Raw genomic sequence first — 23592 nt, forward strand, 5'->3', positions numbered from 1 at the left:
GCAATCCAAGAACCCCACGGAGTCACTGCACCGACAGCTGCCCCAGGGAGCAGCAAGGAGGGCGTTGCTGGAGGCAGCCCCAAAAAACCCCATGGTGGCATCATGGTGGCATCGGGCCATGCCAGCCAGCACATTATGGGATGGAGATTAAGGGAACTGGAGGACCGAAGCCCAGTGCTGAGTCAGGTTGTGCAAGCGCTGCCTCCAGGCAAGATCCGAAATCCCCACTGGTTGTGAAATGTGCCCTGGGGAGGGGAGCAGGGCCTCCGCCCCCAGCCCTTATCTCTGCCACCGCCTCCTGCAGGGCTGTGCTTGTGGAAAACAAAGCTGAGGAAGGATCTCTGGGGCTAATTAATTACTAGCTGCTGGTAATGCTGACTGAGCCCCTGGGGACACTAAGGTTGAAGAAGAGGAGAAAGCGCAAAGATACTGGAAAATTACTGTTTAATTCTTCAGCATTATGCCTGACTACATGGCATGTGGTAGACGAGGGGCAGGTAGACTGATGACAAACCATTCGCCCCATCAGCAGGAGCCACCAGCATGGCCAGGGCTCCTGGAGCAGAAGAAAAAACCTCTGCTGATGCCACCAACACCTCCTGGACACACGGAGCGAGCACAGCCCTGCGGGGCCAGCTCCATGAGAGTTCAGTGTCCAGCAGGACGTGGGTCCATGGGCTGGCACTGCCCGTGCCTGGCCCTGCAGCCTCCTCAGTACTCCTGCTGAGTGTCACAGCCAAGGAACTCTATCCGCAGGGCGATGTGGTTGTGCCACTGGCGGGGGTGTATCCTCACGTAGCGGGCAAAGAGGGGTGGCTCCAGGGTGTTCATCACTGTGCCGGTGTGGTCTTGGTTTGCCTTGAAAATCTGGAAAAGGGAGAGAAAGCTGGGGTGCTGTCTGCTGTGCTGGGCTCTGGTGCAGTGAGCCCGTGACTTGGGGACACGATCAACATGGACAAGCAGCTGTTGGGAACTCTTTAGGATGAAGACAAGCACAGCTCAGCTCACTGCTGTTGCAAAAATGCTGTGAGCACATTCACTGCAAAGGGCTGAGCTTGCTGTCCCAGGGCTGCTGCGGGATGGCTGCGGGGCAGCTCTGCCTACCTTCTCCTTGCCATCCTGCAGGACTGGGCTCCAGTGCATGCCGTTCTGGCTGCTGGAGACAGCAAACTCCTTCACGAACATGTGGGTGAACACAGCCTTGGCACCTTGGGTTATGATTGCCGTCACCTTCTTGGTTGCTTCAAAGTCCACCTGCAGCCACTCGTTGGGGCTGTTGCTCTGGGGGCAGACAGACAGACTCCCGTTAACCCCTCAGCAGCACCGCCAGCAGCAATAAGACACACTCAATGCAGCTGAAGTCAAGCTGGCCCTGCACATCACCCCAGGCTTCACCTGCCCCATCAGGCACCCGGTTGTAGCTGCTGGGGGCAAATCCCCTGCCTGCATGCTGGCAGCCTGCATGGTGCATTCGGTTGAACCACCATCCATCATGCCTTGGCCAGCAGATGCTGCCTGCCTGGGGTCTCCCTGCGTGGGCTACCTGTGGTCTCCACGCGTTGGTCCTTCCCTGGAGGTTGAGGCGGGCCTGGGAGGGTGACCAGGTGGAGAAGACGTTGGTGCTGTGGGAGGACGCGGAGATGCGCTGGTCGGGGATCCTTCTGCTCTCCATGCCTAGGGGCATGGAGCAGCCTGGAAGAGAGATGCAGTGCTTGTCAGAGTGGGCCCCTCGTGGAGATGCCTCCTGGCTGCTCCCTCCTCCAGCTGCCCTCTGTGCACTTCCCTGTGCCTCGCTGCAGCATCGTGGGCCCTGCACTGCTCAGTGCCCTTGTCTGCAGCGTGGCTCTGGCTAGGGGGAGCCGAATTACACCTGCCACTCCTCCACCTTCTTTTCTCACTGCTGCCTGAGGTTTCCAGTGGTTCAGGACAAAGCCCTGTGCTCCTTCTGGTGCTGCTGCCTCTTAGACCATAATGAGGTTTTCCACCTTCGTTCCCCCAACACCTTAATGCCACCTTTTTCTCCCTCCACAACTGCCAGGGGAGCCCCGAAACACAAGGAATCATGAAACACGTGGAGCTGGAGCACTCAGCACCCCGCTGGATCCTGCCCCAGCCTCAGCACCCGGTGCCCCGAGGCGGGACGTACTGTTCAGGTCGCAGCCGAGAAGCTCCATGCGCAGCGTGGTCCGGATGCTGTAGTGCGTGGGGTTGATGCGGATGTACCGGGCTATGATCGGGGGGTCGAAGTGATTTTCTTTCACCGCTGTTCCATCCACGTTTGCAAAGAAGAGCTGCAGGGAAAGGGTAAAACAAGGGGCTGTCGTACTGGTGGAAAGAGAGCTAGGCAGGACAAGGATTAGCATGGACAAGAGCATTTCAGTCTGGCACTTTGTATCTTATCACCATCCTTACAAGAGGACAACAGCTCAGGGAAGTATTTTGAGATGTGACTCAGAGCAAGGGAATGTGAACGGGGCAAGTCAGGGCAAAACACTGAGAAACAGGACTGGGAGAAACTTGGGGTCCATACAAAAAATTTTTTTACATATTTACCCAAGGAAAAAAAATAATAAAAATAAATCAGTCCTGTGACGTTTGTACTTGGGAAGAGTTTTGGCCACAGCTGGTATACTTGATGGAGGCTTTTCTGGGTACTTTTCTTCACTCACTGGAATGGCCAGCCTATGTGTATTTAGGTTGTGGGCTTTTCTAATAAATAGAGATCCACCAAATCTGCATTTGCACACTGTTTTTAGAAAGCCAAATTTGCCTTTGAGGGTCAAAAGAGATACTCAGGGAAAATCTTTTGCCTACCTCTAATATCAAACATAATCCTAGTGTTGATCTCACAGCCATGTAGGACTGTGGAAATAAATAATTTATAGTGAGACAGATGGACACAGATTGCTTGCAGATCTCTGAGCTGCAGTTCAGTGAAGGATCACTTTTCCTGTCCTAACTAAATATCTGGGGGCTCAGGAGATATCTGTCTTCTGTGCAGAGCTCCCCAGCCCTCACCACCCCAAGAGGCCCCGTCCTGGGAAGCCACTCTCCTCCTCACCATCTGGGTGCTGGTGGCGTTCCCTTTGTATTGCCTCCACCTTTGCCCGTCGAGGCTGTAGAAGACAACAAACTGGGAGACGTAGAGACTGGAGAACTTTTGTCGAGCCCCTTGAGTTTTTATGCCGTGAATGATCTTGACATGCAAAAGGTCCACCTGCAAACAAAACGTGGGGGTTAATTTTTGATGGCTGTGCCTGTGTGTCCTTCTGCTGGTGCATCAGCCACCGGCGTGCCCTTGCAGTGTCCCCAGCAGCGTCCCCAGCCCCGGGGCCCCTCTCACCTGGATCCAGGCATTGCCGTGAGCGGTGCTCCAAGCGTTGATGGAGCCGGTGTTGTCCAGCCTGGCCAGGTAAGGGGCCCACTGCCCTGCAGGGAGAGTGCACAGGTATGAGGAGCACGAGGCAATGCAATGTCCACCCGCGGGGTAGGGCCTGAGCAACGCCAATCTCTCAGGGGGTCATGGCCACGTGCAGGGTGGCAGAGCCCTGACACGATGGGAGGGCACCCCCAGGTGGGACCCCAGCGTAGGCATGGATGGAAGGGACCTGCTCTAGGCGAGCCTTGGCCAGGGCACACGCGTGGGCTGTGCTGGCTGAAGCTGCCCCTCGCCAGCAGTGCCCCCTACTCACCGTACTGCCCCGATGCTGTGATCTGGGAGTCCGCAATGTGGCCCGAGGCCAGCCCCAGGGCATTTTGGCAATCTGCAGCCCAACAGGAAGGGGGGAGAAGGAGAAAAACAGAGAAAAACAGGCAGAGTTGGTTAGATAGAGAGGCTTTTGAGTCTCTCCCAACCTGGGGAGCCACCTGAAGGCTCAAACTGTTCTCAAGCCTCCAGAAGCCCCCAGACTCATTTATCTCACACCAAGTGGGAAATCTCATGTGTCTCTGCATCCACCCCTGTATTTTCAGGGTCCAGTAAGTTCTTGCTCCTGACCTCAATGTCCAAAGCAAAGTTCCCATCACCAATCTCCAGCCAAGCCGGTGCTGTGCTCCCCAGGCCCCTGACCTCCCATCCCCACGTCCCTATCTCCCAGCAATGCTGACAAGTGGCTCTTCCTTACACCCAGGTCTTGCTCCCGGGGCTTTTTGTTGCCAGGCAGCACCATTTAAAAACAAATATCACGTCGCTAAAGGGAAACCTGCCTGGCACCCCTGTCTGTCCACGTCTCTCTTCTGGTCTGCTGAGCACAGGGCTGTTTGCCTCGTACAATAACTCCTATTATTAGCTACTTGTCATTTCTTGGCATCACTGCTGCATGGCAAATGCTTCTGGGGGAAAATGCGAATGAAAAGATGAAATCTTAAGCAGATGAAAGATGAAATCTTAAGCAGATTTTTAACTGATGGAAACACTTTCTGGCTGACATTTACTGCTCCTTTAGAAAGAGGAGAGGGACTGTCATGGTGTGATAAAACACCCAGCCTCACAAACCACTTCCCCCAGCGCTATTTATGGTGAGGGAGAAATGTGTTGTTCTGGGGGAAAAAGAGACAGATTTCCTGTGCGTTTTTGGCAGTTGCTCTCAGGGATGTTTTCATCAGCATGACCTGCCATTGGGCAGCGTTGCACTCTGTGCCTCAGTTTACCTCTTGGCATGGGGTCAGGCACTGGGCACGTCACCCTCCTGACAGCATGGGCTTCAGTCACTGGGGTCAGTGCATTTTACAGGGGGTCTAGGGAAGCTCAGTTTTGGAAAATGTGCCTTTGAGGCCAATATTTGCAGCCCACTGAAGCTGGTCCCCAACATTCACTGCATCCCTGGCTCTGCTAGGGATGGGTAAGGTGGCAAGGGCTGAAGTAAGGACTTCAGTGAGACCCAAGGGACCTCACTTAGACAACCCACAGAGAAAGCTGAGAGCCCTGGGGGACAGGCAGCTCGAAGCACGCTGTACAGCAGCACCCGGCCCTGCTGCTCCGGTCACTCACCCAGGTTGTACACGAGGAAGAGGGCACTCATCCCAGCTTGCTGGTGCTCCCCCACTTTGCACTCCACCTGCCAGATCCCAGCATGCGAGGGCCACATCTCCACTGTCCCAAAGACACCTGGGCAGGAATGGAGAGCAGAAGGGAGTTACCAGCCATAACATGGTACTGTGGTGCCAAGCACTGTGCAGACACAGCCTGACTCTTCCAGACCCGTTCCCCATTCTCGCTATCCCCCACAGGCTTAGCACACCCTAACAGGCACGGACACGAAGCCACGCAGCTGGGCTGCGCGCAGTGCTCGTGCTGTATCTCACCAGGATAAAGGTTGTAGACTCCCATGTGGTACTCCTGGCTAGTCCTGACGCTGAACGTCTGCCCGTGAAAGTGGACGGAGTGGATGTCCTCGGTGCTGCCCATGTTCAGGAGGTGCCATCGGACCTGCTGCTGCTGAGCCATCACCAGCCCGGGCAGCGTGTCCCTCACGTAGCCATTGATGGCTGGGAAAAGCAGTGGTCAGGAGCGGCTGGATCACAGGGTGCCTCAAGGCCCCGAGTTTTCCCATCCCGGTATAGAGTGTGGGATGGAAAAGGCAAGGGCAAAGTCCTCACCATGGAAGGAATGGTTTCTCCTAAAGTCAGGGTTGTCCAGCTGGATGCGGCAAGGCGGGCGGCAGTTCCTCTTCATGTTCTCCCTGAAGTACCAGCTCTTGGTCTCGTCAAAAATGGTGAAGAGCAGGGAGAACTCCTGCACAGCCAGCTGCCGTCTGGTAACAGTGTTCACCACGTTTTGGCGACAGATGATGAGAGGCCCAATGAGGCCCGAGTGCAGGTCCTTCTCCTGCCGGGGAGCCAGGAAAGAAGTTGGAGCAGGATGTAACATTGATGCTCACAAACGTCACAGCAGCAAGGAAAGTGGTGGCCCTGCCTGCATCCCTGGCCTGGCTCCCACCCGTATACAGGGCTTGGCACACGTGGGGTGGGAGGGACACACCGGGAACCCCTCTGTCCCCAGCTAAGGAAGGCTGCACAGCAAGTGCTTGTATGTGCTTTCAAGGGAAGTGGTGTCCCTCTGTCCAGCTGTGCTCGAATAGCATCACAACCTAGGGGCCAAATTCAGCCAGATTTGGCAGAGGCTTACAGGGTCCCAGAAGGCAAATTCCCTATAAGTCTCACAAAAATGAAGAACTGGGAAAAGGGGGGCAGCCAAGAGAAGATGAAGCAGCAGCACACATTTATCATGGTATTAGACACCTGAGAACTACACCGCCATCGGCTGCACTAAGCACAGCACCAGAGGAAAAGCCTTGAGCACACGGCCAGGGCTGTGCCACCCATGGCTCACCACCTTCCCAGGGCTGCCACCCACCAGGTCCACGTTGGAGAAGTAAGCCCAGGCCTTGCAGTCGAACTCCTGCGTGGTGGGTGCCATCTCGGGCAGGACTTTCCAGGAGTAGTCCCGCAGCCCGCCGGGCTGCACCGCCTCCTCGCCTGACACCGTGTCCCGCAGCTCCTCGTAGCCTTGCAGCGTGGAGTGGAAGGAGAAGGGCCGCGAGGCCATGTTCTTGAACTTGACCTGTGTTGGAGTGGAGGAGAAGCAAAGGGAGGGTAGGGAGGGGATGGAAGCAGAGCTGAGTGCCCCCACGGGCACTGCAGAGCTTGCACAGAATCACAGAATCTCTAGGTTGGAAGAGACCTCAAGATCATCGAGTCCAACCTCTAACCTAACACTAACAGTCCCCACTAAACCATATCCCTAAGTTCTACATCTAAACGTCTTTTGAAGACTTCCAGGGATGGTGACTCCACCACCTCCCTGGGCAGCCCATTCCAGTGCCTAACAACCCTTTCAGTAAAGAAATTCTTCCTAACATCTAACCTAAAACTCCCCTGGCGTAACTTTAGCCCATTCCCCCTCGTCCTGTCACCAGGCACATGGGAGAACAGGCCAACCCCCACCTCACTACAGCCTCCTTTAATGTACTTATACAGAGCAATAAGGTCACCCCTGAGCCTCCTCTTCTCTAGGCTGAACAAGCCCAGCTCCTTCTGCCGCTCCTCATAGGACTTGCTCTCCAGGCCCCTCACCAGCTTCGTCAAGGCACAGCTGAGTGCTCCCTTGGGCTGAGCAGAGCCAGCAAGGGGGGGCAGGATGTCAGGGGTTATAGGAAACAGGGACTTTCAACTCACCATGATCACATCTTCAACTTCTGCCCTGATGTACGGCCCGAGGATGCCCAAGTGTTCGTCCAGTTCTCCCCGTATCAGTGGCTGAGTGAAGGAACTGTCCAAGTACTCTCGGAAAACCACCTTGCGGTACTGTCGGAAAGGCTTCCTCCTGCCGCTCCGGGGGTCCCTGCGGGGGTGAGGGCGGTGAAGCAGCTCGGGTGAAACTGCCCCTTGCAGACAGCAGCAGGGGCAGGGCTGCTGCGGGGCCCAAGGGCACAGCCACAGGCACCTACACTGAGCTATCTGGGGAGCAAGGGAGCAGATCCGCACCACCAGCAGACCCTAGAGCATCCCTTATGCACTTGCAAGGACGCTCAAAGACCTTAGAGGTACTGAGCTCCCTGGGTGGAGGTGCAGTGCTGGCAGCATCCTTCCCCTGGGCCACATGGCACAGTGCCTGGCTGGGCCACACAGTCACAGCCCCGTGATCCTGCCTGTCCCCAATGCCACGCCATGCCAGGGCAACACGTGAAGGGCAGCAACACTTACATGGCTTTTAGGAAGTGCTGGGGTCTCTGGTTCCCGTATTCCCACATCACCTCCACTGCTGCAATGTAGTACTGCCGTATCCGCCCCTGGAAGGAGCGCGGATCGTGCTCCCCTTCTTCATAAATGTCAAAATCCTCCATGGCCTGCTCTGTTTCACCATAGTCATCATAGTCCAGTTTGTCAGCCTCTGGCCTCAAGTTGTTCAGAGTCAGGTTCTCCCCGTGTCCTGGGGCACGGGTCCTGTCCCCCACCATGCTGCTGCTTTCCCCGTCCTCCTCAGGGTGTCCCCGCTTCCCGGTTTCTCCAAGGGCATTTTCCCCGCCGAGCACCTGCCGTTCATCCGGACTGGCTTGCACATGCTGGGCTGGTTTCTCGGTGGTGCTGTGGCTGAGCTCAGGACTGCTCAGAGGCAGGGAATAGTCCTCCTCAGAGGCCAGTTTCACAGGGATTTCCTCTGGGCTTTGCCCAGAGGTGATCTCAGGCACAGAGCCCTTTGTGGCATTGGCCTCCAGCTGCTGAGGCCGGAGACTGAACCGGGCCCTCTCCAGACCCGGCTGCTCCACGGCATTCGTCTCCTCCTCCATCTGGCTTCTCCCCTGAGCCTGCTCACCCCACGGAGCCCCCCAGGCAGCCCCTCTGCCCGGCTGCAGCTGGGACAAAGCTGGGCTCTGCAAGCCCCCTGCGTGTCCCTCTGCCACCGCTGAGGCCGGGTCCCAGTTTGAGGCCAGGTCTGCAGCCACGGCACCATCCTGCGGTCCTGAGCTGCTGGCTGCTGGCACTGCCTGTGTGGGAAGGGAGCTGGTGCTGTGCTGAGCCCCCCTGCTGCTGTTCAGGGCTGGTCCCTCCTCAGCAAGCCTCTCCTCAGCTCCGTCTGTAGGCACGGCCTGTGGATCACCCCTGCCCAGGCTCTGCCTCCCTTCAGTCAAGTTCCCCGTTTCTTCTAGGCTTGGCTGGGTCACCTCCACCTCAGCCCCAGATTCCAGGGACCTCTTCTTGAAGCGAGTGCTGCAAAAAGGGGAATGAGGCCCGCACCCTCTCCTTCCCACTGCTGGCTCAGCGGTCTGGCTGGCCAGATCCTGCTCTGCTCTGTTACCCTCAGAGGGGGACGCCCTGCTGCCAGCAGTGGTGCTGGGAAGGCCCAGACCCCGCACCAAGCCCCTTCTCTGCAGTGACCTGGCTTGTCGGGGCCTCCAGCCGGGGCTGTTCGTGCTCGGGGCTGGAGCCCCGGGTCCCTGAAACTGCTCAGGGCTGTTTAAGAAACCATTTGGGTGCTGCCTTGTGTCATTGGCCACGAGGTTAGGTTCAGGAATGACAAGACTGTCTGTCTCCGGCAGTTCCTTAGTGACCATAGCACTCTGAAACACGGCCTCCAGGATTAACTCATCCCTCTCTTCTGTCGTTACGTAGCTGGAAGGTTCAAGGTCATTGCTGTGTGCAAAGGTGTCTCCGAGAAGGCTCGTGCCTTTGGCAAGCTCACCAGCTTCTTCTGTGCCAGTTTTTTCAGGCAAGGAGTTACTCACATCTGTAAGGATTTGCTCTTCTACAGGTCTTCGGGGTCCTAGGTCTGGGAAAGAAATATTTTCCCCTTCAAAAGATTCATTAAAGCCTTGTGAAACCACTTTGTGAGGTCTTTTTTCCAGCCTAGCATTTGAGGAATGACTGCCTTCTCCTGTGTGGCTCTGAGACCCAGCACGGGAAGTCCTGTTGTCCCCTGGCTTGTCCGAGGGTGCAGAAGAACTGGCCAGTGTGAGGGAGGAGTTCGGGTCAGTGCTTAAAGCCAGCTCCGTATTGATTGTCTCCCTTGACTCATGGAGATGTAAGGGCATTTCATCAGCACTCTGTGAAGATGTGTCTTGAAGTCCCAGACCATGCTCCAGGTCATTCTGGTGAAACGAGCTCCAGGTTCCTTGAGGAGAACCTTCCCCAGCAGCAAAGGCAGCTGAGCCCTGCAGGCCCACTGTGTGAGCTGTTGTCTTCTGAGGCTCTGCTTCCAGGATCTCTAACGTACCACCAGACTGGACCATCATCTCTTTTACTGGCTCCTGTACTTCTAAGATATTTCCCACTGTATCATCTGGAGCTGACGGAGCTTGGTGCAGCTGTTTCTGACCTGCTTCGGAGCTAGCAGCCCCACGGACCTGTTCGCTGACGCTTGCCAAGCGTTCCCCAGGGGGGAGAGCCCCTTGGCCCTGGCTGATGTTTTTTGACAATTCTTCTTCATCTTCTAGGAAGGATTCATAGGACACTAGATCATAGTTTGTCTCCGGCAGAGATGGGGAAATACCAGCTGGATGTGGGTTACCCGAAAATGTTGACATGCCATTGGAAGAAGGACCAGAAGTACTGCCATTGCTCGGGAGGGCTCCGTGGCTGGGTTCTGTCAAGCACAGTCTTGGCTTCCCCGTCTCATTTTTGGAAGAGGTGACATTGTTCAGCTGCTCACTCACACATGGTCTGCGCCATCTCCTCCTCTTAGAGAAGCCCCTTGGTTGGGGGTCAAAGGGATCTTCATAAGACACATAATCGTCGTCCTCATCAAGGTATTCATCATGCTGGCACTGAGAGACTGTGAACTTGGCGTGCATCCCTCGTTCTCTGAAATCAGGATTCAGGCACCCCAGTGTCCAAGTGCCTGTCTCGGGAAAAGACAGGAGGACACCATCAGCCCATTGCAGTGGGAAATCAAAACTACCATCCCCACGCCACTCCCTTGCTAGTGTAACCTCTATTTTCAGACAGCCTCTAGCTCATGCTAGTGATTTCACCATTTCCACAATCCCTAGAGCATCTTACAGCCAGGCTCACAAGACATCAGGGTTGCTGGTAACATCAGAGGCGATCCTGACAAGCATCACCAGCAGGGCTGGTGCTTCCTGACAGAGTTCAGCGAGCTGCATGCACCCATGAGGCCTCACCAGCCGCTTGGTGAGAGGAGTTAATGTAGTGAGAAACCACAACACCTCCAGGATTATCGCCAGCAGCAGAGCAATCACCATTATCCACCCCCAAAGACGTGCTGGTGCTGGCAGATACACCTCTCTCCCAGCCCAGACGCAGCCGTCACGTCTCTCCCACTCGAGGAGAAAAATGAAAAGACTGCCTCTTGCTCACATCCCCAGCCAACGCACTCGCTCCCCGCCAAACAAGTGTGTAATAACCCAGCTCTGACGCTGGAGAGAGCTGTCATCTGCTGCTGGCCGGCTGCTTGCCTTCCTCAGATAAGCGGGCGGAAAGCAGACATCAGAGGGATGCAATGTTTGGCTGGAATTTAGAAAGCTTCCTGGGTATCTGGATACCCAGAAATACTCATGGATACTCATCACCAGCGTATCAGTGTTGGCTAAATTCTGTGTTTCCTTCATTAGGGAGGAAATGTGTAATGGCTCTGCTTTTGCAAATGCTAAGGGAAAAAAAAAAAAAAAAAAAAAGAAAGAAAAAAAAGCTGAGTAAGAGGAAATAAAAATCAAACCCTTCCTAAGACTTCTCTGCATCCGGTGCGCCTGTCCTTGCAGAGATGTGTGGGTAAATTTGATGCCATGAGCAGCACTGGAACCACAGCAGGGACAGCATTGCCACTGCCACCACATCACTGCAGCCAGCTTACTGGCTTGGCAGCATGCATGTGACATTAATGCACCCTATTCGTGAAGTAAGATACAGTAATTTAAGCCATTTCTTGGAGTTAAGCTTTGGGGAGATATAATCATGACTTTGCTGCTCCAAGAGGCTGAGCATCCCTTTGCCCTTGGGGTTGCCAACACGTGATCAGGCACCAGACCCCAGCATTGCCCTGCCTGGAGATGCTCACTTCGCCCTGCTGTGATGCCCAGCCCGTGGTTATGGAATAGCCCATGCCACTAACCTGGCTTTTCCACGCTCATGAAGACAGTTTCTCCAGAAAATGGGAAAAGGGTAAGCACATCCTCAAAGACCGCGTTGCGCTTGAACGTGTTTCCAGAGAAGAAGACGGAGAGGAAATCTGTCTGGGCCCCAACGCTCAGGACATACCAGTACACGACTTCGTGCAGGCAGACGTTCAGTTTCAGGTTGTCAAAGACAAAGCCATTAACAGCTGGAAGAGAGCAGGGTGTGAGACATTTCATCAGGACCTGGCTCCCCAGGGGCTGCCCAAGCCATTGCCCATTCCCTGGGGCAGGGACCAGCCAGGTTCTGCCTGGGATTTGTGGGGAGCCCCCCGCTGGGCACTTACTGTGCATCATGTTGGAGGCATAAAACTGGGGGTCCTGGGTATCCACGTGGGCTGCATCGGTGCAGAACCGCCTGATGTTCTCCTCCAGGTACCAGCTGCGGTTCTCATCGAAGACCGAAAACAGCACCAGCCTTGTCTCGTCCGACATTATCTGGGAGGCAGAGAGGGAAGGGCAGGTTGCTGGCCTGGCCAGAGCAGCCCCCGGGGTGCAGGGGGGCTGCCAGCCCTTCGCCTGGGTGCACGGGGAGCAGTTTGCTGCTTTGCACATAAGGTGGGGTGCAGTCTTGGAGGGAAGGGAGCATGCAAGGGGGGAATGGGGAAGACAGGGGGGGTGGGACTGACTAGGGTTGAAGACAACTGGACAACCAAATTTGGTTTTACCCAGATATTTCGCCCACCACAGTTATTCCAGCCTTTCAGCTGGGCAGTTAAGGTGGCAGAGCATCCCCCTTGCCTTTCTCTGCCACACCTGGAGGACCCACCTGATTTCCCCTCTGGTCCATGGACTTCTTGAAGCAGATCAGGAGGGGCCCGATCAGGCCCGAGGCTGTGTCCCGTTCCGGGTTGACGGAGCTGTAGTAGAAGCGAGTGAGGCAGCGAGGATCCGCTTGCGTTGGCCCATCCTCTGTTGTGACCCTCCAGCTGTAGGTGAAGGACTGGCCAGGGGCAATAGGAATGTCCTTCACGTCCTTAGCTGCCAACACACAAGGGCACATCTGTTAGGTCTGGACTGCTCCTGGAAGGGGTCATCCCGCTTTATAACAGAGCTCAGAAAGGAGGATTTCTGATAGCAGGAGTCACACAGAAAACTACCCAAACTGGTAGTTTTGGTAACCAAAAGGGCTGGTGGGCCACTTTGCTCTTTTGACTCTCCTGAAAGAAAACCTGAATTGGGATAATAACGTGTCACAGACCCGGACCAGTTCTGAGCTCCTTAGCAGCTGCCATCCCACTTCTGCCACTTGGCTCCAGTCCCTGCAACTGGACCTGAGCTCGGCACGAGGTGCTCCTGGCAGCGTTCACCAGGGATGGGTGCGATAGGTACTGCTCACTGCAGCCACAACATTAAGTGGAGACCTCCAGGGTGAACCAAACCCAGCTCAGCTCCTCAGCTGACAAAGTCCCTTCTTCCAGCCATCACCCGAGCCTTCCTTCGAGCCAGAGTTACATGGCACCAACGGGGACATGAACCAAGAATCGTCTGCAGGAGCCGTGGGTCTCAGGTGCTCAGACAGATGAGTTGGGCAGCTAAACTTACCACAGGCTTCAGGAAGCTCTACTGGCCCAGGAAAATGGCCCTGCCCACCTGACATCCTAAACACCCATGGCCTGCCCGCGGCCTTACCTTGAGAGGACCTCATGGCGTGGTACGGCCTTACACTGGTGAGGCCGTGAGGGTAGATGTTGTACGGACGGCTCGCCAGATTCCTGAACACAATCTGAAACAAGGACAGCCAACAGGACATTTAGCACTGCCAGACCACTGTGAGCCCTCAAAGCTGCCCTCAGGGTGTCCACGCAGGGCGAAATTGCTGGGCTGTGGTATTGGCACTGCCCACATCCGAAAGGGAGGAACCCGGACACATCCAGGACCACAAGGAGAGAGACAGCACAGAAGAAATGACTGCTTGTTTCTCCACCAAGTCTGTGCTGACCATCTTTCCGGGAGGTGCCCACTTCGGGTACGTTTTGGGAGGGCACAAAAATGTCAGATTTATGAAAGAGCGGGTTGCTATCTTTAGACTACCTTTCTGTATGAAACAGAAGAGCTCTTTCAATCCAGGAGGCCCTGGAGGGCCAAAAGACTGAGTGTGCAGAGCCATCAACAGCTTCAAAGTGCTCCCCACTTAACAGCGTGAAGCCCATCATTTACATCCCCAAATAGCTCTGTTGGAGCTTCGCCACTTCTCCTGGAAACCATCCCATTCCTCCCAGCAGCAAACAAATCGAGCGGGCAACTGGGCATGTGAGCAGCCCCCAGTACTGTGTGGTGAGAACACTCAGATGGAGAGGAGAAGAGAACGAGAAGGCACTTCTGCCTCGGGAGATGGTGCTAGGTGCCATGGGTCATGGATTAACTCAAATAAGATGCCTACAATGAAGTCAAATCAAGGGGGCTGAGCAAAATGATGTGCATTCCTGCTGAACTCAGCAAGAGTTTTAGCTTTGGCTTTCAATAGCAACTCCCTTTCTGTTGAGCTTTGGACATTATCAGACATGATAGATCTCCCCAAGGATCTCTGTCAGACCACAGTCACGAACCAAGAGCTATTAGGAGGAACAGCATCAAGCTTTTAAGCTTTCCCCTTCCAGTCTTTCTCTGTGGAGAATAATCGCTCTCTTACCTTAAACTGATCTCCAACCTCCCCCTTCAGGACAGGTCCCAGAATTCCTTTATCTTCTTGGGACATCTTACGCGTCTTGAAGGATGCATCCTGATACTCCACAAACATCACTTTCTTATACTTTGAACCAATCCGCTGAGGGCCAGCCTCCAGGAACAGGCTCGTGGTGTTTCTGCAGGCAACAAAGAGCAAGTGGCCACATGCAGGATGGCATCCACATGCATCCCTGGCAGCCCAGGGATGGCCCAGCCAACTGCTGTACAGAGGCAAAATAAAAATATTCTCCTGGGGAGAAGGGGAAGACCTGGCAGAGCTGCCTCAGGGCAACCCCGTGGCCTTGGGAGCTCGCTCTCACCTATCCAGAGATGCCGGCTTCATAGGGGCATAGTCCCAGTCCATTTCCTCAGCCGCGATGTAATGGGTCCAGGTCTTAGGGTCCTTCTTGGCAAAAGAGCGCACTTGGATCACATGGTAAGCTTCCTCTTCTTCCTCTTCTTCTTCTTCCCCAGGGTCGTCCACCTCCTCTGGCTCATCTGACAGCTGCCCCATCTTCAGCAGGCGCTCCTCAGGGCACTGCTCCACCCTCACAAGGGCCTCCATGCCGGCTGCGTTCAGACAAGGGGCAGGAAGGGCCATGCTGACTTACCTGCACGGGTGCTGGCTCCCCCAGGCTCTGCTGGAAGACGACCTCTCCACTGCTATCCCCACCAAATGTGTCCCCAGGCAGGCCAACACATGGCATCCCGGTCACGGGCCAGGTTGCACGTGGTTATAGGGTGATTGAACAGGGATGGCCTTGGAGCTGCAGCACCACACAGAGCCCGGGCCATCCTCTGAAGCTCTTTTCCCCTGGGCTCCTGCAGGCTCAGGTTACCTTGCTGGTGGGACGGTATCTGGCAGAACACCCGAAACTGGCCGGCTGTTCCTGGCATGGTCTGAGCTGTGAGATACGTGGCAGGGGAGATCTCCAGGCTGCTGAGACGGTGGCCCCTCACCAGAAACGTGTGTCCCTCAAAGAAGACGGAGTGCACTTCTGGCCCGGTGCCCAAGCCTATCACGTGCCAGTGGACCTGCTTCTTGAGGCACAGCGTGAGACCTGCCGGGAGGGGAGGAAAGCACCCAGGAGTCAGGACACCCCCGTGTCCATCCCCTGTCCCTGCTCTTGGTGTCACGGACATGGTCCCCTGCCCCACAGGCTTCTGCAGGAGAAGTCACACGTAAATGTAGGCTGTCTGAGCACAGCAGAGGGGCATCACCCGGCTGGAATAAGGCCGGGCTGACAGAACGGTGGACTAGCCCCTGCAAAGGCTTTGGAAAAGGCTGAGAGAAGCATGCTATGGGAGCTCATGGCGTGGTGCAGTGGCAAGACGAGCAGACACACTCCCTGGCTCTATAAAACAGGAACAGGGAGCTGGGAAGGGGAAGCGTTTGTCTGATCACGGCGCTGGCAAGCCTCACGCCCAAACACTGCATCAGGGGCAGGGCTGCAGCACGTCTTCAGCAGGAGCTGAAATACCCCAGGAAGGGCAGAGAGAGGTCACCAGGCTTATTTAAAGGCTGGAGAAAATTCCTTCGTTGGAGAGTTTCAAAGAGTTCAGTGTGCTTAGGAAATGGGAGAAAACTTGAGTGCCTTGTAAAAATATTTTCCTGAGGAGAAATCAGTGTGTGCCAAAGGGCTCTGCAATTAAGTGGGGAAGGGAATAGCAAGTTCCTGGAAACTGAAGCCAAACAAAGTCAAATACAGAGTCAAGCACTTGTTTTTAGCACGGAGTGCCAAAAGTGACTGGAATAGATCCTTAAAGCCAGGGAGGAGACAGGGTGCAGGCTCCGTGCTGAGGGTCTCAGATCTCCGTTGTCACATTTCCACCAGAACCTGCCCATCAGACACCTCTCAGGCCAGGTCCCACAGCCACATGGGGGGTGCTGGTGTGGGTGAGGACCTTCACAAGGGGAAACCTGCTGTGCATGGAGCAGCTCTGCTCAGCTCCATGGATCCACCAGGCCAGGGAATTCAGGGGACTTTTGCTTTTGCCTTTTATTGGAGAAAGGTTTGCAGACATGGCTAGACCCCTCTTGCCTCCCACTGCCTCCATCCCCACCCCGACAGACCGGTGCTCACCAGGCAGCGAGCCATTGACGTAGCCGTTGATGGTGTGCAGCTCCCCCCTGGTGTGGGGCAGGGGCCGAGGAGCTGCCGGGAGGTCGGGCTGAGGGTACCAGCTTCTCCCTGGGGACAGAGGAGGACGCAGTGTGAAAGCCAGAACCCAGGGAAGTCAGTTGCTCAGTGCTTTTTGGAAATGCTCGGAGATTTGTCCACTCCACGTCAACGTGGTGGTGACTGTTGCGCGTGACAAGGCATTTCTGCCCCCTGTTTCAGCCCGTGTGAAGGGAACAGGGGTGGGAGCTGGGGGCTGCAAGCTCCCTGCGCCTGGGGCACGGAGGCAGGAGCTGCAGTGCGGTACCAGGAGCACGTGGGCCAGGGGCTGTGCAGGGCTTGAACCCTTCGGAGGGAGCTGAGCGGCTGTGCCAACACCATGGCCAAAGCACGCACCCCAGACCAGGCTGAATTCAGGGTCTGACACCAACGTGGTCAGCTCATTTGGGGCAGTTACCTTCATCAAAAACTGCAAACAGCATCACAACGTCTTGCTGCGTGTCCTGGATCCCATCGCTCGCCAGGGTCCCTGCAAAAGGCCACAGAACGGGGCATTTTAGGACCAGCAAGTGCCATGCCCATCTTCCCAGGGAAGCCCCTTTCTGCCCTCCACAAATCAAGGCCAGGCTGTGGATTGGTTTTGCCACATCTCAGGAGGTCAATGACTGTCGCAGCCCCGTTCCCAGCCTTGCATCCCTAAAACACCCCGGCTGAGAGGTAGCTGCCCCAGCACGCACCGAAGGGGCAGCCTGCCCTGCCTCTCCCTCACAGCTTTTCGGGATTCACTTAGTCACCTGGAAGGGCCCATTTCAGCCAGCCCCTCACCGGCACCATTGTCTGCACTCCTCGTCTAGACTGTGCTTGTCAGTGGAGAAGTGTTCGCAGCGAGTCATCGGGGCCTGCAGACAGAGCCCCGGGTGAGTCGCACCCACAGGTGCCCATTCCTCTCCGGTGACTCCACCAGGGGCTGGACAACCACCTCCAGGAGACGCCTCAGCCAGGGGAGACCAGTCCTGCCCCGGGTTCACTTCTTGATGCCGTGCACCCCGGAGGTGGTTAGCAGTCAAGGGTTCCTCATCTCCACTTCCACCAAAGGAAGAGGGAAGGCACAGGTACTGTGGGTGAGGCAGTGCCCCAGGTGTCCTGTCTCTGCCCTTGCTCATAAAAAAAATTTTCCTTTATGTCTGCCAAACAGGATTTTGTTGGAAAAGTGCCCTGGCAGACACTGAATGATTGCAGCTTAGTGAAGCTCTGCAGGAAGACGTTTATGCTTCCACAGAAATTCACCTTATCAATAGATAAGCTTCAGCTACAAGGAAAAGGATTTCATTAGTCATCTGAAATTCTGCAAAGGCAAAAATGAACCAAGTTCTCTCTCCTGCAGGGAAATCCAGGGGTGTTTGCCTCCCACACTGGGAAGGAACTCTTTGGGGAAAGGGCCAAACCCCAAAAGTGCTGCTGTTGACCACAGCTCACTGACCCCACTGCCATGGTGAGCCTCTGGGAGGTGTCTCTGATTCCTCTGCCTCTCAGCCCATGAATGCACCTGAAATGTCCCCACCCTGGGTTGCTCTTACCGGGCCGGCACACAAGCAGGGCTCCAATCAAACCGGAGTTGGTGTCCTTCACGCTGTCGATGTTGGAGGAGTAGGAGTAGGTCAGGCATGGTGAATCGCCATCTGTGGGGCCCTGGTTTTGCTGGATTTCCCAGACGTAGGTGTGCGTCTTCCCCGGATCCACCCTGTCGCCCTCCTTCTCCAGCTGGCTGGTCTCATCCTCGTACCCTGCACCTGCAGCCAGAGGAACAGCCTGATCTCACTGAAGCTTTATCCCCAGCACATGGTGGATACAGAAATGCCTCCTCCCCACCCCAAGCCCCTCAGTGAGCTGACACCAGGGTCGGGGAGGGACATGTCTCCTCCTGGGAGCAGGAGGCGCAGCACAGGGACTCGCAGCGTGTGGCCGTGGCCCCACTCACCCTCTGACGCCTTCCAGTAGGACACCCCAATGGCGTGGAGGTTGTACGGGCGGGAGGCCAGGTTCTTGAAGGTGATGACCACCGTGTCATAGACTTCTGCTCGGATGGTGGGGCCCAGGAGACCTGGAGGGGGAAGGTGGTGAGGTCAGGCAGCCGGACGGTTGGCAGTGGGGCTGCCACAGCCACTCACAACCACCATGGGCCCTGAGGGGCTGGCTTTCCACCTGCACAGTCGGTGCTGGTCCCTCACATAGCATGGCAGCATCAAGTGCTCCAGCACCAGCACTGCCCAGGTTTTATGTAATTCCCACTCCTGGTTGAGGAGCGGCTGGCCTTCACCAGCACCAGCCCAGGATGGGTTTGGCCACTGGGCTCACCGCTCCCTACATGGTTCTTACCCATCCATGCCGGCTTGGGCTTGGGCTGTGCGAAGGAGGCATCGGGGAACTCCACAAACACGGCCTTCCTGTAGCGTGGAAGGGCACCAGGTGCAGGGGGCTGAGGTCCCGGCGGCTCTGACACGCTGTAAGAGGAAGGAAAAGCCGAGGCTGATTGCACAGACGGGCTGCAGCCATCCTCTTCCTCCCCTGCCCGCCAGCACGCCGTGCCAGCCCGGGATCGCTCCCCCTCGCATCCTCTGTTTGCTGACAGACACCAGGTGTGTTTGGAGAGGTTTTCCTCAGCTCACGGATGCTGACGTGGCCGTGATTAATGTCATGGCATTAGTCATGATGGAAGAAGACACAGCAGCAGACAGCACGGTGCCACACACGGCTGCTTTGTGCTGCCCGCCCCATCCCCAGCACCCGTGAGTATGGCAGGCATCACCCATAACCTCTTCTTCCTCCCCTGCTCCCCCTGGAAAAGGTGTGCCAGGAGGCATGGCAGCGCACTCCCGTCTGCACTGCGGCCCAAACGATGTCTCCACATTCATTTCTTTTCTGGCTGAACTGGGATTTACAGCCAGCCCCTACGAAAACACTCCTTGAAGCAGGAGGATAAAGGAGGCTTGAACGTATTTCACACCCCACTTATCTCCGCTGGCCATTTTTGATCTGTAAGCAGCCCAGCTGATTCCTTTTCCATAAGGGATCCAGCACGTTTATCAGGATAACAAAGTCATTAATTTCTCCAGGGATTTCAGAGGCCCGCTTATCAGCCCCAGCCCTAGGACTAAGCCCATTTCCAGTAAGCAGACAGAGCGCCTCCAGCCCTGCTTTGTTTGGAGCAGGAGCCAGGTGGTATTTTTCCCCCCTGAAGAAACAGCAAGGGCTGCTCTCCTGCTGACTAAATAAACCCAGGCAGCAGTTCTCTGCCTGAGTCTTCCTCGAGGGGAAGAGGAAGGAGCCAGCGTGACTAAGAAGTTGAGGAAAGCACGTCGGGAGCCGTTGCTTTGCTCACCCCAGGGCCAGAGAACCGTGGGCAGAGCAGGGCTGGAGCCCTTAATCTCTAACTCGCAGCAAGCCCAGCTTGGAGGCGTATCTGAGACACCAGGGTCCAGTCCCGCTGACTTTGCAGTAAACAGGGGAGAAGCCCTCTGGAGCCGGGGGATTCTGCTGGCACGAAACCCAGCCCCTCTCCACACGTGGGGCTGAGGGAGCTCTGGTCCGAGAGCTCCTGGCAGCTCCCCTGCACGCAGGGTCCCTACCGACTTCCTACCCCGAAGAGCAAAGTTCCTGGCGCGGCCGATCGGCATTGTTAGCCGCAATATCTGTTCATCTCCCAGAGCCAGGAGACGGCCAAGGCCAACACCCCGCGCCACCGGAGCACTCAGGCAGCTTGGGGCTACGTGGCCGCCAGCGCCGAGCCACCCAGGGCTGTTTTGGGACACACTGCAGGTCGTGTCTGGGGAGAGGAGAAACTGAAATCATGGGGAACGTGCTGCAGCAGCCCCAGGGCTTTCAGAGGTGTCTGTGGTGCCATGAGGGAGAACCAGGGGAGCAGGAGGTGCCCCAGGCACTTGGCTCACCTCTGCGTGCCCTTTCTCCGCAGCTTGGCCATTTTCCTGCGTCCTGCCCAAGCGGGAGGAGCAGGGCTGAGGCTGCAGGAACAAGGCACCTCTGTCACCCTGCTGGAACCACACTGCCCAGCCAGCCCCGCTCCTGGCTCCCCTGGGAGCTGCGCCCATGGGCAGGCCGGTGCCCTCCGAGAGGGCCGAGGTTGTCTTCTGCCCTGGTTAGGAAGGGGCAAACAGCCTCATCCACCTGACGGGGCCCGCAGGGTGGTCCCACAAGGGGCTGCCCGTGGTAACGTGGCTGAGCAGAGGGAGATTTGCAGTGGCTCAGGGTGGGGGGAAGGCAGAGAGCAAATGTCCCGTCTTTTAGGCATGCTGGTGGGGCGAGACTCGTGCCCTAGAAGTGGTTTTTAGCTACGCAGGGATGCTGGTGGAACAGCCTGGGACAGCTGAGAGGGTGCAGGTAGCAGCAGGGCCACACAAAGGGGCACAGCTACATCCACAGGGGCACAGCCACCCAGCCCTGCTCCCCACACTGGGCTCGGAGCATCCACAAACATCTCATCCCCCTGCCCCAGCAACACAACAGCCACTTTTCCTTCCCTCTCCAAAGCATTCAGGCAAACCCAGCGTGCTTTCCTCCCTCCTCTTGCTGCCTACCAACACCGTTTTTTGCTCAGACAATACAAGTTACATTCATTCCCTAAAGCGAAAAGTCCGGCCCCAGCCAACATAATGCAGGCAGAGATATAGAGAGCTGAAAGCGAAGTTTTCCCAGCACAGCTCCCCAGGCAGGGAGGCACGGGGCTCCCCCTCTGCCTCGAGCTCCCCACGGAGAGAGCACCAGCTGCAGAACCAGCCCCAGGCTCCCCACACAGACTTTAAAGGTTCACAGACAAATGCTGTTAAGATAAAGCAGCACAGCTCTGCTGCTCTCCCTCTAAGTTTACCCCACCTGTGCATGATTGGGGTTGCACTTAGCGTGCTCTGTTTGCTGCCCTACGTGCCCCCAGACCCAGCACCATGTACGCGGGGTGGGAGCAGCCCTAGCAGCTCGCTGGAATTATAACAGAAAGAGCTTTACCCTGCAGGTGTTTGCAGCCCGGAGAGCAGGTCGCTGTGTGTGTAGTCCCAGGCGGTCTCCACGGCCCCGATGTAGTACCTCCGCACTTTGCTGATGCTCTCCTCAAGCAGGCAGAGGAGCACGAGGCAGCGCAGGGCTCCCGCCAGCATCGCGCCTGCGGCTGGGAACCGCTGCGGCTTTAGGAGGAAAAGTGAAGAGGAAGGGAAGGGGAGAGAAAAGCTTTTATCTTGGCAGCCAGCTGTCGTAATCCACAGGAGAAGGTGATTTAAAGCCAGCACCCACAGCCTCCGTCAGAGCGCTGGAGAGTTTCCCAAAGGCATCAGGAGGAATCACTCAGGCGGGTTAATGCAGAGAGGAGCGTGTGAGCGACGGCCTCTCCCTCTCTTCCTCCTGGGTGGCAGTGACAGGAGGAGAGGAAAAAACAAAGGGAAAGGGAGGGCAAACACGGCATTAAGCTCGGCTGCAGGACCCGGCTGGCTCTGCGTCCCGGCCCGTGTCTGGCAGTGAGGTGAGGAAAGGGAGGGTTGCAGAGGAAGGGAAAGTTAGGTGCGGTCCCTGCCTGGTCCCACCTTCCCTCTCACCACTCAGGGCAGAGAGGAAAGCAGGTTTCGGGCCAGCACCCAGTCTTGGGAGCCTCTGTATCCCCCACAGGTCAGCCTGGGCTCATTTTGGGGCTGGAGCTGCTGCTCCTGCCCCGGGCAGCCCCCAGGGACCAGCAGCTGCCTCACCTGCAGGCTCCTGCAGTGTGAGAAAATGGCAATTTTGGGCAAAATCTTAAAGGACAGTTCAGGAAGGCTGAGTTGGATAAGGTGGCTTATTGCTAAGGAGCAGGAGAGGCGCTGTGCCCCTGGCACTGGGAGCTGGCAGAGTGGCTGGCGGCTGCGCAGGTGAGGGATGCGCTTGCAAACGGGGGTGTCCCCCTGTGCCCCAGGCATCTGCACCCCCAGCAGCCAGGATTTAGCCACACAACCTCGCTTCGAGCCATGTGGGAGGGAACTGGTGGGGAGACTCCTTGGGATGCCCCTTCCCAGCGGCTCCTCACCCTCTTGTCTTCTCCTAGGGTAGAAGCAGCAGCTCGGAGCAGACGCACTCCAGTGTTTTTGCCATGTCCCCCCTGTTTTTAAACTCGCGTATTTTGTTTTCGTTTTCTCTTTCCAAGCCCAGGAAATTCCTCCCAGACGCACATACGCGTGCTCATGCACACACACGCCTGCACGCGGTTCTGCTCACGACGGCAGGAAGATGAGGAGGAACGCCCTGCGCCGTCCCGGCGTCCGTGGGGTGGGAAGCACCCCATAAATCATGGGGAGGGCAACAGGAGTGCAAGGACAGTGGTGACCCCTCTGGGGGCTGCCCCGGCACGTGCAGAAGTGTCCATGTGATGGGTCTGGATGGGTGTTTTGGGATTCTGGGTTTGAATTCTTAGCACACATCACCTGGGAAAGACCTCCAGCACCCCAACCCCACCGTGCCAGTGCACCCCGTGGCCATGGGGGCAGGGACACCTCCCCGTCCTCACCCTCAGAGCGGGGCCATCTCTCGCCACCTCTCTGGGGACACCCTTTCTCTTCCCACTCATTCTCTACAGCAGCCCAAGGGGAAAACCACCCCCGGGGCCCCGGCAGCAGGTGGGGAGTACCCAAAGGGGGGGGACTCTCCCTGGGACCGCTGTAAAACCCCTGCAGTGAGGGGCTGCCCGCTGCTTCCTGCGCTCACTGGGGGCTGGCTGATGGGGCAAGAGCTCCCCGGGAGCTGAAACGCCAGCGAGGAGCATGCTTCTTCCAGCTCCCGAGCCAGTGGCTGGCTCCCTGCCCAGCCCGGGACTCCTTTTCTCCGCAAGGAAGATGAGCAACAGCCCGGCCAATGCTGTGGGACAAAACAAGCGGTGTGTCACAGGCGGGGATGCCCTGGCTGCTTTGCACCTGGCCTCCGGCCGTGTTTTAGAGCGGGGAGAGGCTGCCGCTCTCGCTTCCCGTGACAAACCCTTCCCATCCATCTGTCTGAGCCGTCACCGCCTGCACGCATCCATCCCGCGGCTGCTGACGGGACACAACAACAGCACGGGGGCCCTGCCACTGCTCTGTGCAGGGACATGTCGAGGGCGTTGTTCAGTGCTGGAGGGGAAAGGGTCACCCTCGGGTCCGGGGCAGACGGCGGATCCA

At 56.8% G+C, this 23592-nt stretch overlaps 1 protein-coding gene across 1 annotated transcript; it reads right to left on the bottom strand.

Moving 5' to 3' along the window:
• Positions 1–427: 427 nt before the first annotated feature.
• F8 (coagulation factor VIII) lies at positions 428–21948 on the bottom strand. The gene is made up of 26 exons (XM_068697542.1): positions 21431–21948; positions 18791–18915; positions 18393–18515; positions 17992–18204; positions 16872–16943; positions 16379–16486; positions 15134–15355; positions 14615–14864; positions 14260–14431; positions 13260–13353; positions 12397–12608; positions 11915–12065; positions 11567–11776; positions 7705–10336; positions 7177–7342; positions 6356–6562; positions 5599–5827; positions 5305–5487; positions 4991–5107; positions 3693–3764; positions 3344–3429; positions 3062–3217; positions 2147–2291; positions 1544–1692; positions 1105–1281; positions 428–867 (listed from the first exon to the last, which is right to left on the bottom strand). The coding sequence occupies exons 1-26, from the start codon at positions 21577–21579 to the stop codon at positions 712–714; spliced, it is 6576 nt and encodes a 2191-aa protein (XP_068553643.1). The 5' UTR covers positions 21580–21948; the 3' UTR covers positions 428–711.
• Positions 21949–23592: the final 1644 nt, after the last annotated feature.

This window comes from Anas acuta, chromosome 13 (genome assembly GCF_963932015.1).
Source record: "Anas acuta chromosome 13, bAnaAcu1.1, whole genome shotgun sequence".
Lineage (NCBI taxonomy): Eukaryota > Metazoa > Chordata > Aves > Anseriformes > Anatidae > Anas > Anas acuta.